At 43.4% G+C, this 11,666-nt stretch overlaps 1 protein-coding gene across 1 annotated transcript; it reads right to left on the bottom strand.

The window, feature by feature from the left end:
* Positions 1-10,918: 10,918 nt before the first annotated feature.
* On the bottom strand, positions 10,919-11,666 carry LOC133832378 (uncharacterized). Its single transcript, XM_062262729.1, has 2 exons — positions 11,461-11,666; positions 10,919-11,258 (listed from the first exon to the last, which is right to left on the bottom strand). Exons 1-2 carry the CDS (start codon positions 11,664-11,666, stop codon positions 10,919-10,921), a joined length of 546 nt encoding a protein of 181 aa, XP_062118713.1.

Here is an 11,666-nt window from a genome sequence, read left to right as displayed (position 1 = left end):
GGTTGCTGTGGACCATCCCTGGGTCAAAGAGGATGAAGGCTGCATCGGCTGAACCTTGCCCGGATGAAGGTGAGGCTGAGGATGTGCCGGAGGAAGTCTCCCTTGGACACGGGGGACCTCACCAGCTGTCCTCGTCTCCTGGGGGATGTCCTCCCTTTGTCTCTTTTGACCCGGACATAGCCTCCCAATCCCAAGGCCAACATGCCATTGCAGGGCATTTTGTTTGCCCCGACCCCGAGGACTTTGACGCTTTCCCTCAAGCTCCCCTCGACCCTAGTCCATCGGGGGCCTACTTTTCCAATCTTCCTGCACCCCCTTCTGATCTACCGAGGCCTCACTTTTCCAATTTTCCTGCGCCCCCTCCCGTTTCGGCGAGCGGGTCGTCTGTCCTTACCCAGCCAGGTGCCCTTAACTCGGAAGGGGCGCCTTAGGTGAGTCGCATGGCGACCTCTTACGGGCGGCGGTACGTCCAAATCACCTCAGACCTCCCCGAATCTGATCGGAATGGTCTTGGGAGTTTCGCCCTGTCGGACCTTGGGGAGACTCTAACGCGCACCACTGCTTGGGTGAGTTCATGCATCTTGTGTCGGCCTTATTATATATAGATATATATACACATTTTTTTTTGTTACTTATCATTGCTGTTGTTAACTTTCTTGTGCAGGCCTATACTGTGGCTCAGCGATTCGCCGACTCGTCTCACAATCTTTCTGCGTCGAGTACCGAGAGGGCCCGTCTCACAGCCTGGGTCCAGGAGCTAGAGAGAGAGCTTGAAGAAACCAAGTCTAAGCTAAAAAGGGCTCGGGCGAAATTTTCTGCCTCGTCAAAAAGGAAGAAGAAGGCGATTGTCAAGGCCATGATGCTGCAGGAAAGGGTTACCAGCCTAGAAGGCGAACTCTAGGGTGCCCAGGCTACCGCGGCTGCGACGTAGGAGAGGGTCGCTTCCCTAGAGGTCGAACTTGAAGTTGCCAAAGCTGATGTAGCTGCGTCGCAGGAGAGGGTTGCCTGTTTAGAAGCGGACAGGGCAACCACTAAGTATAGGTCTATAGAGCGCGCCCTCTATGGCGTATGGAGGCAGGATCCCAACTTTGATTTCTCCTCCTTTGGCGAGCATGTCATTGCCCGGGCGGCTGTGTGGAACGCCCGGGGCAGGAGGGCCTGAGGTTGTTATTTCATAACTTCTGTTAGCTAGCCCGCTGTGGGTGTATGCTCATTTGAGCCTTTGTAATATTATTATGATTATTATTTCTTTTTGTAAATCTTGCCATGTTACCAAGACTCCTTTTTTAATATATACATGTGTGGTTATTCATCTCTTATTCCTCTGTGTTTGAGATCTTTTTGAGCCTGTATGATGGGGTTTGGTAGGTTCCCCTCTTTTATTTATCAGGCTAGAGGTCCTTTGGAGCCCATGTGAAAGGGTTCAATGGGTCCTTTTTTGGTGCCTCTTGATTATTTTTATAAGGATATTTTGACCCCTTGGGTTCTAGCTATCCTTTTATATATTTTTGCGCGCGCTTATTATTTTTTTGCGAGAAGCATCCTTCTCGTCATTATTCATAGTACTATTTTTGCAAGGGTCTCTTTTAGGACCCTTTTTTGCTAGACGGCTTGGTGGCCGCTCTAGGCTTATCGGCGGGTGCTCTTTCTGGGGCTTCTCCCTTTGAGAGAGTATCTGCCCTTATTTGGGAGCTCATTGTTGTTGTTGTTTTCTCTCTCTCTGTTTTTTTTTTTATATATATATATATAAGACCTTTTGGCCTCCTTGGTGTTAGTAAGGGTAGCTAATCCTTATGAACTTCGGGAGATGCCTTACAAGGTCTCCTCCCTGTTTGTTAGGGTTCACCATGACCCGATACAAGGGGTCCTTTTTAGGATCCTCCTTTTTAGGAGCCCTTTTTAGGATCCTCTTGATAGAGGGTCCTTTGTAGGATCCTCCTTTTTAGGAGCCCTTTCTGGGATCCTCCTGATAGAGGGTCCTTTTAAGGATCCTCCTTTTTAGGAGCCCTTTTTAGGTTCCTCCTGTTAGGGGGTCCTTTTTAGGATCCTTCTGATAGTGGGTCCTTTTTAGGATTCTCCTGTTAGAGGGTCATTTTTAGGATCCTTCTGATAGAGGGTCCTTTTTAGGATTCTCCTGTTAGAGGGTCCTTTTTAGGATCCTATTGCTTGCTGTATGCTTTTGCCTCCTGTCCTGCCCCCCAAGTGTTTGGTGAAATTTATTTCGGCAAACACTTTGGCTGATGCTCGCATAGAGAAGAAAAATAACACGTGAAGTTGCGAACAGTTTCATTCATAGCATGTGGTTTACAACGACATATATAGAAAAGGGTTACATCTAATTGGGAGGTTACCTAGGTAGCCTCTTTGATTCTTACTCACTAAGCTAACATAACAAGGAACAAACTAAACATAGGTCCTCTTTGCACCGGGTGCCGAAGCCTCACTGGTAGCATTTCTCGAGGTGTTCCGTAACTCGTGGGTCCAACTCGTGTGGGTCTCGCCTTCATACACAACCATTGCCATCGGCACCGATGGTTTTATGGCTGTCCGGAGGGACATGTTATAGCATTCCCTCGCTTCCTTCTGCTCCTCTTTCATGCATGCTACTCCCCCAGGGGTTGGGAATTTCATAGCTAGGTGATACACAAAAGTTATCGCCTTCAATTCTCTCAGAGACGGTCTCCCTAATACCGCATTGAAGGCTGAGGCACAATCCACCACGACAAAGTTTGCCATTATGGTGGTTTTCCTGGGTTGTTCCCCCATGGTGAGGGCTAATTCAATTGCACCTAGGGGCTGTATCGAGTCCCCCGTGAACCCGTAACGGGAGGAATTGCAGGGTTTCAGGTGTCGGATGCTCAGCCCCATCTTCTCCAAAGTGGGGCGATGCAGGATGTCTACAGAGCTTCCATTATCCACTAGGACCCGATGTACTCTCATGTTCGCAAGCTGGATAGTTAGCACCAGGGAGTCATTATGAGGGAAATGTACCCCTTGCGTGTCTTCTTCAGTGAAAGTTATTGAGTCATTCTCGCCCTTGAAACTCTTCGGGGGGCATTGCTCCAAACTTAAGACGCACGGTGGTGGACTTCGTCTGGCCTCCTTGGCATATTTGTCTCATCCTTTCCTTGAATCGCCTCCGAATCCTGGACCTCCAATGATGGTCCTGACCTCTCCCTGTACTTCTGGGGCCACCTCTCGTGCCTGCGGCGGGGACGCTCCTTCTGGCCTCTGGTTCTCCTTGCGTACATATTTGCCCAAATGTCCCCTGCGGATGAGCTCCTCGATTTCCACCTTCAAATGGTTGCATTCCGCGGTGGTGTGGCCGATATCCTTGTGATACTGGCAATACTTGCTGGGGTCTCTTTTAGACCGGTCTTTTTTCATTGGCGGAGGCCTTTTGAAAGGGACATGGTTTTCGTTCGTAACGAAAATATGCTCTCTCGCATGGGTGAGGTCAGTGTAAAAGGTGTATGGGCCCTGTAGGCGCTCATCAGAGCGTTGATGCTTCCGGGGTCAATCATCTCTCGTTCCCTCATAAACCACCTTCTTCTTTGCACCATTTTGGTTTTCTCGGATCAAAGGTTTCGGGGGCGACGGGCCTTTTCCGGCTTTGAGGTTCTCGTGACCATCCTCCACGCAAATGTATTTTTGTGCCCGCTCGTAGAAATCATCGAAGTCTGTGGCCTCCCTCTTGAGCATGTGTATCCCATAACTTGCTTCCTGGGCGCACTCTAGCTGTGATGGCCATTTTCAGCTCTCGGTGGGTCAGGCTCCCTACTTTAACTGCCTCCATATTGAACCTGTGAATGTAGCTCTTCAGACTCTCATTTTCTCCTTGCTTCACATTTGCAAGGCTGGTGCCTGGCATCGTGTAGTCTCGCACCGCGTGGTGCTGCTGGAGGAATTCATCAAAAAACTGTTGCCAAGATCTGATGGACCCCGGTCTAAGTCTTTTGAACCTTTTGTACGCAGGTCCTTTTATTGTGACAGCGAAGCAATGACATCTCTCCCCGCTACCAATCCCCCTCAGCTTCATCAGGTCGTTAAATGTATCTAGATGGTATTTTGGATCTGTGCTTCCTTCGTACGGGGTCATATGGGGCTCCTTAAAGTTGGTTGGGAGCTGGATGGCTTGGATCTCCCTGATGAAGGGTGACTCATGATCGAATTCTTCCTTAAAAGCTTAACCTCCGGAGGCGGTAACGATCTTGCTTCGCAGGCTCCTCATTTCTGTGTCCAGGTGCTGCCTCCTCTTGCTTAGGGAGTCTCTCAAAGCAAACGGGTTAAGATCCCCCTTTCCTTTTCCTTCTCGAGGCGCCATAGGGGGCGTGATCCTTTTACTCGCCCTCTTCTTGTTGAGCTCCTCCCGTAAATCTGAGGGTGCTCTCTATGAGGTTACCTCGTCATCGTTGCGAGGGGTAGCATTGGTCTTCGGCCCTGGCCCCTGGGGCTGCTTCGGTGGTCCAGGGCGTTCATGGTACTTCGTCCGAGGGGTGTTACTAGTGGGGAGTCAGTTCCGTCCATCATCTACTGGGACGGTGGTTTCTACTCCCCCTGGCCTTTCTCTTTCTGCTTAGGGAGTGTCATGTGTGATCTCCCTTGCAACATTCCATTTAGCACCTCTTGCATGTTCTCCAAGGTGGTTTCTAGCCTCTGATTCTTGCGGTGAAGTTCTCGTATCTCATCTTCGTAGAATTGAGACTTAGAACTAGAGCTCACGGAGTGGACCCGAGGGTGCTTGTCAGCCCGGTGTTTCGACGGGCCTAGATCCTGCCGACTGGGGTTTGGCACGTGCGGCGGCCTTGGAGGCAGGAACTCATTGGCGCCCCTTGCTGGGGCAGCCACCGACCTTGGGCGATCCTCCTCAGGTGGGACTGCCAGGGACGAGGCCTCCCATTCGTCTCTGGGCACCTCGGGCTCCCTTGGGGCCTCCATGTTTGCAGGGTGAGGAGGATCCCTCATGGAGGCTTTTAGCTGATCTCCATCAAGGTGGACCTCCACCTCGCACGGCTCTCTCAACCGTTTCGAACATCGCGGCATTTTTTTCTTATCGGAATTGACGGAAGAATAGTGACTTGCAATCTATCCTTCCCACAGACGGCGCCAAACTGTTGACAGTGAGAACTCGTCAACCAAGTTAAATTAGCAAAACAGAGATGTAGAGATTATCAAAAGGAAAGCTTTAGAAATCTAAGTAGAAACTCCAAAAATAATTGCAGAAGGAAAATGGTAAACTCAATTTGTATTGATTATGGTGCACTGCTACAGTGATTTTTCCAACCCCCTTCCAAGTGGAAGTGGAGTTTCTTTTATAGTGGGCTCTAATGGCCCCTGATACAATGTGGTCCAGGGGACCAGGCAGTACGCAAGCACACTGTCAGGTGAGTGGTCTCAGAAGTAGTGGTGTCTGCTCCAGTACATGATCAGGGTTGGTGGCAGCACCTCCACTTTAGTACTTGATTGTGCCTCCACTACTCGCTCGGTACGGGTGTCAGAGGAGTGGCTGGTGAGGACAACAACATGTACCTTGCTCGTACCACCACTACTTATCTGGTGTGGGTACTATGTCCGTACTCTAACTCCTTTTAGTTTGTCAGTGCGCTCCGTACCCATAGGAAAAATGGTGCCCCGTTGGTGGCACTAATCTTAGGGAGATAGACGAGGCCTCTTCAACGAAGCCTGCTACGTATATGATAAGACTTGGCACCCATGTGTGAATCGTTGATCTCACTTCATGAGATCAATGCCATGTGGCCCCCATTTGCGAGGTATAGGTGCGAGGCGGTAATGACCCATGTACTAGCCGTGCCTTGCGAGGCTCCTAGGGCCGAGGGGCCTTGCTATGCTTGCCTCCTTGTGGCACGGATCTAGGCGTGTGAGGCGATGGTGCGATGGCCTCCCGAGAAGATTCTGGCCCGAGGGCCTCGCGGAGGCGCAAGCACATGAGGGCCTCACGCGGCGCATCTCCTAGGCACGGATGAAGGCATCGCGTGTCGCAAGCACATGAGGGCCTTGTGCGGCTCGCCTCCTAGGCACGCATGAGGGCCTCGCGTGGCGCAGCTCCTGGGCACGCACGATGGCCTCGCGAGACAATGATGGCCCGAGGGCCTCGCGGGGGCGCAAGCACATGAGGGTCTCGCGTGGCTCGCCTCCTGGGCACGCATGAGGGCCTCGCGTGGCGTAGCTCCTGGGCACGTACGATGGCCTCGCGAGAGAGTGATGGCCCGAGGGCCTCGCGGGGGCGCACACGCATGAGGGTATCGCGTGGCTCGCCTCCTGGGCACGCATGAGGGCCTCGCGTGGCGCAGCTCTTAGGCGCGTACGATGGCCTCGCGAGAGAGTGATGGCCCGAGGGCCTCGCGTGGCCGCACGCGCATGAGGGCCTCGTGTGGCTCACCTCCTGGGCACGCCCAATGGCCTCACGAGAGGGTGACAGCCTGAGGGCCTCGCGGAGGCGTAGACACATGAGGGCCTCGCGTGGCTCACCTCCTGGGACCGCCCAATGGCCTCGTGAGAAGGTGACAGTCTAAGGATCTAATGAAGGCATTGACGCATGGGGGCCTAAGCACGCGCTTTGGATCTTTTACAAGCATGGGATTTTGAGCATCAACAGAGTTAAATAGCTTTTTGGATAAATATTGGCCAGGTTGTGATAAGATTTCTAAGCAATCTATTCGTGAGTGTTTTAGGGCTAATAGGTGGGGTGATGATGATGAAGCTACTATAAAGTTGGTTGTTCTGTATTTTGTGCAGTGGTTTCTACTTAGTTTTAGGAAGGAAAAACAAGTTATGCGTGAAGATTTGGATGTTGTTGATAGTGGTCGTTATAGTGAGTACGCATGGGGTAAGAAATCTTTTGATGAAACCATTATTTCTTTGAAGGGTAAATTAGATAGTTGGTACAATGTTGTACAAAATTTAAATGAGGAGAAGAAAGTTAAACCTTATTATACATTGGTTGGTTGCCCACATGTGTTTCAAGTTTGGTTTTATGAGTGTTATCGCTATATGGTTGGGAAGTACTGCAAATTGGTTTATGAAACTATTCCGAGGATTGCTAGGTGGAGTTGTTCTAGTACTCCTGATCTGAGATTGTTGAAGGTTACTGTTTTTGATATTCCAGCTAAAAAGGTATAGTTTAATGTTGTTTATATGTTAGTTTACTATTGTTATAGCATTGTAGCCTATTACATTTTAATGTTTTTATGTTTTTTGGTGGTTCTTTTGTAGTTGATGTTGAGAAATCTGAAGCCAAATGATAATGAGGTTGCTGTCTTCAAGTTGGGTGGATTTGCTTTCAATGCAGATGTTGATGAAGTTGGGGAAGCAAAAGTAGATTCTGTGTCTAATGTGGGTCTTGTTGGTAGTGAAATCCCAACAACCCTCCCTAATGGGTCCACTCAATTTGATTATTTAAATGTTAAGATGGATTCGCTATTGTCTAAGCATGAAGGAATGGTTGCAGAGTTATTGGATTTGACGGAGTATGTGAAGTCTAAATTTATTGGTGTTACTGCTCTGTTGTCTACTATGCAGGAGAAGTTTGATACTATTTTTGTGGGTGCATTTGATAAGGTAGTATTGTTTAGATGTTGTTATGTTATTGTTCTAGTTATGTTACAACCCTGGTTTCAGGATATATGTTTGTTGTTAATGTTCTACTTTTTAAATGTAGGTTGAAGAGAATGATTCTGATGATGATGATAAAGGGAGTGACAACGATCGTGAGAAGAGTAATGAAAATAAAGAAGAGGTTAACGAGGAAGAAGAAGAGGATGCTGGAAAAGATGAAAGCGAGGAAAAGGGAGAAGAAGGAAATTCTGTTGTAGATATTAAAAGAAAGCAAAATGAGATTAGTGGAGAAGATGATGATGAGGTTGACAATGAAGACACTAAGAGTGACCCGGATCAGAAGGTATCTACATAGTCGACTTCAGTCCACTCATGGCATCAAAATGAAGATTTATTTATTGTTTTTGTTATTATGTTTGAAACTTTAGTTTTTGTTATTTTGTTAAATGTATTTTTTTACCATTGTTTTTTCTTTTTTTGGGGCTAAAAACAGATTTTGTTATTGTCATGTTATTGCTTTAATGTATTTATGTTGGTTGATGCATATCCATTTCTTGGATAATTATCATTGTATGATTGTAATTATTTTATATTTTCAATGGATATTTTCTGTTTTGATCATTGTTATTGTCGACTTTTTTTCTTCCATAAAGTTATATATTCATTGTTATTGTTATTATATTTTTTTAAGTATGTAGAGTTTTCTTTTTATTTTTTCATTATTGTTGGTTTATTAATGTTGTAGTGTTGCAATCTTGTTAATAAAATGGCCAATTTCAGTGAATGTGTTTTTCTATTGTTATTTTTACAGGTGGTTGATGTTGTAGCAACTGTATCTGATGTTGTGAAACCTATGAATGAGCGTGAACTTGATGCTTATAATAAATCTTTGGATTTTGGAGATGATGCAGTTGTTTTGTCTAAGGAGGACATAACTGAAAATGATGTCGTTGTGTCTAAGGATGTTATTGATGAAAAAGATATTGTTTCGGGCAAGGTAGATTGTTTATTTTTATTTTATTTTTTTAAAAATATTTATTTTATTCCATTGTTCACTTTTTATTTTAATTTTTGAAGGTTGCCAGTGAAAAAGATTTTGATGCGTTTTTCAATGGGTTAAGTCAGTTTCAAATTGAATAAATGTTGTTTGGACTAGAGGCTGTTTCAAAAATGAAGGTTTGAGTTGTTGTTTATTTGTTGTTATTTTATTGTTGACATGTTGTTATATATGTTTGCTAGTATTCCATACATTTTTCAATCAAATGTTGTTGTACAGATTCCTGCCAGTTCCTCTGCAGTTGTTGAAAGCATAGTCATTGGTGATCAATTAGGTCAGGAGGGACTTGGTCTTGTACCAACGCAAGAGTCTAATGCTGTTATTTCTAGTAGTGTTTTTGAGGTTAAGGATAGTAATATTTTAGAGAAGATAATTATGAAGCCTGGAGTGACTTTGAAATCTCCATTCCAACAAGATTTTGTATCTTCTGGTTCTGGTTCTGGTGAAGAAGGTGAAACATTTCAGATGGTGACTTATGTAGAAGGGTTGTGTCCCCTGGATGACAACATTGGAGAGGTCCCTAATGAGGAGCATGAGAAGGAATTTGATCTTTGGCTTCTTGATGGTCGAAATAAAAGAGTGAAGTGTGTTTATTAGTATTATTAGTATTTTTTTTTATTTGATATTGTTGTTTTTATTTTTAATATGTTTTTCCTTTATTTTAGGAAAAATAATGTTTATTTGAAGGGTAAGAATACATTTAAGCCTGCCTTTGACTTTGGAGTTGATACAGTGAATGATAAGCTGTGGTTCCACACACTTTCTCATTGTGGAGAATGTCTAACAGACTCGGTGAGTTTTTTTTTTTGTTCTTATATATAATTTTTGTATTTTTTCTAATGTTGGTATAATGTTGCACTTATGTTGTCATGATGTGGTTTATAAGAATTTATTTTGTTATTATTTCATGTTGTTTTCAGCATATTGATGTCATATTCTATTATTTAAGAAAGAAGGGGAAATATTCAGCTTCTCCTAAGGTGAACTTCACTACAACAGATTGTTTTTTTGTGATAGCATATCTTCTCTTTATGAGAATTTTTTTCAAAATAATCGGGATGCATCAGTTCTTAACCTTAGGCATTCAGTTGCTCAGTTTATGAAAGGTAAAAAGCTTATGTGTGGTAAACCATGGATTGAGTGTGACCATGTTTTGTTTCCAATAAATATGAGGAAGGAGAGCCATTGGATTCTTGGGCGTTTGAATATAAGGGAAAGGATTTTTACATGTATAACTCGTTGAATTCTGGGCAGTATGAAGCTGCATTTATGGCAGCTATGGAGCCATATTCTGTATTGTTGCCAATGTTTTTTGAGTTGCTGAATTTTTACAACATTAGAAAGGACCCTAGTGCAATTTCTGTTGATTCCAAGGCTCCTTTTGCTGTTGTTAGTGTTGATAGATTGCCTCAACAAGAGGACAAGCAAGTAATGTCCTATGTTTTTTATTTGTTCTATTTAATATTTTTAATGCTTGTTCACATTTTACCAATCCATTAAATGGTGTCTATTTTGCAATGATTGTGGTATTTTTATTGCATCATTTGCTGAGTATTTTGCTGATTTCAAAGAAATTTCCTCAAGTGACTTTTCAGCTGAAAATCACCATTCTAGATTGGCTGTTCTTCTTTATTCTTATGGAAAAATGACGCAAATAGAGAATGTTGCTAGTCAACCTGAACTTCGAAATAAGTCTCCTAAAAAAGTTAGTAAAAAGTTGGAAGAAAATGCAAAAAGATGTGTTTGAAGGATTGATGATTGTGTTTTTTTTTTCCTTTTTCCGGTAGCTTTGTAACAACTCTTTAGCAACAATAGAACAACTTCAAACATTATGTTTTATTGTTTTTTTTTTTTATGTAATTTTAGTTTTCTAGATAATAGTATACTTTCTTGGTTTATTTTGGTAACAGTTATCTTGTTGGTCCTATTTCCTTTACAAAAAATTTCTAGACTTTCATCCTTCTATTCCTTGTCATTTTTGTTTGTTTGACTATTACAACTATATAACAACAAGACAACGACATCCTCATAATATAAGCAATTATGTTTTAAAAAGAAGAACTAGTAATCATTGATTATGAATTAATATCAGTCTGATGCATATGTCTCAAAATCTGTAAAGACAATAAAAAAAACATTTCATTTTAAACACAAGGGAGAAACAGGAATTAATCAATTTCCTTCCAATGTTTAAGTGTTTAAAATAAAAAAAATGAAATCAATGTTATTTATTTAGGTGATTTGATAAACTAGCATCTTTTTTTTTGTGTTGCTGTGTTATTATTCTCAAGTTCTTGGTGGTTGGGTTCGACATATTTTCCTATTATGATCTCTTTGTCCACACTTGCTGCACTTGTTCTTCTTTTTAGTTTCCCAAGCAGCTATAATTCTTCTTTTTTTTGGTCTTCCAGCCTTCACTCTTTCAAATGGAGGCAACACTATGATGTCTTTGAAAAAGTTTGGTAATTCCCAATGTTGTTGTTTCCCTACTGGATACATAGTTGCATCGTATGTTTCTAGCCATACATTTGTTGTGTAGTAATGTGAACAATAATCGTAGGGGTCTATGTTCATCTCCTTCATCACAGCAAGGGCATGACCACTTGGCATTTCATCCTTCTGAAATCTATTGCAAGTGCAAGTTCATTCTTTAAGATTTACAATCCATGGCTTATCTTCTTTAAATACCTCAAACAAATATTCATCTGCTGGCTTCACCTGTATTATATGTTGTATAGGTACAGTGGAAACATCAGAGCAACTCAATAACAATAACAATGATTGACACAAATAATTGAAAAAAAAACTAAAAAATTGATCAATCTTACAGTAATCTCAAAGAGTATACGAAGTTTTTGGTGAGTGCTTGTTCTGCAACTGGTGTCAATCTTGTCATTGTTTTTTGAACTAGTTTCCTATTAGTGTATGTCCAATCTTGGATTAATCCATGCAAACACTCCAAAAGTTTTGTGACAGGTACTTCTCTAGCTGCCACGGTGGCTGCATTAAGTGACTCAGCAATGTTGGAAGTCAT

Source organism: Humulus lupulus, chromosome 4 (assembly GCF_963169125.1).
Source record: "Humulus lupulus chromosome 4, drHumLupu1.1, whole genome shotgun sequence".
NCBI lineage: Eukaryota > Viridiplantae > Streptophyta > Magnoliopsida > Rosales > Cannabaceae > Humulus > Humulus lupulus.
The sequence above is the reverse complement of the archived record's forward strand: the minus strand, read 5'-3'. Positions and strand labels throughout refer to the sequence as shown.

What these genes read in the sequence shown, in the direction of transcription:
- LOC133832378 (XM_062262729.1), bottom strand. Translation starts at nt 11,666, where the DNA reads ATGACTTCCAACATTGCTGAGTCACTTAATGCAGCCACCGTGGCAGCT. An exon ending in GTATACTCTTTGAGATTACT is followed by an intron (nt 11,259 to 11,460) that starts GTAAGATTGATC and finishes CACTTGCAATAG; the next exon opens with ATTTCAGAAGGATGAAATGC.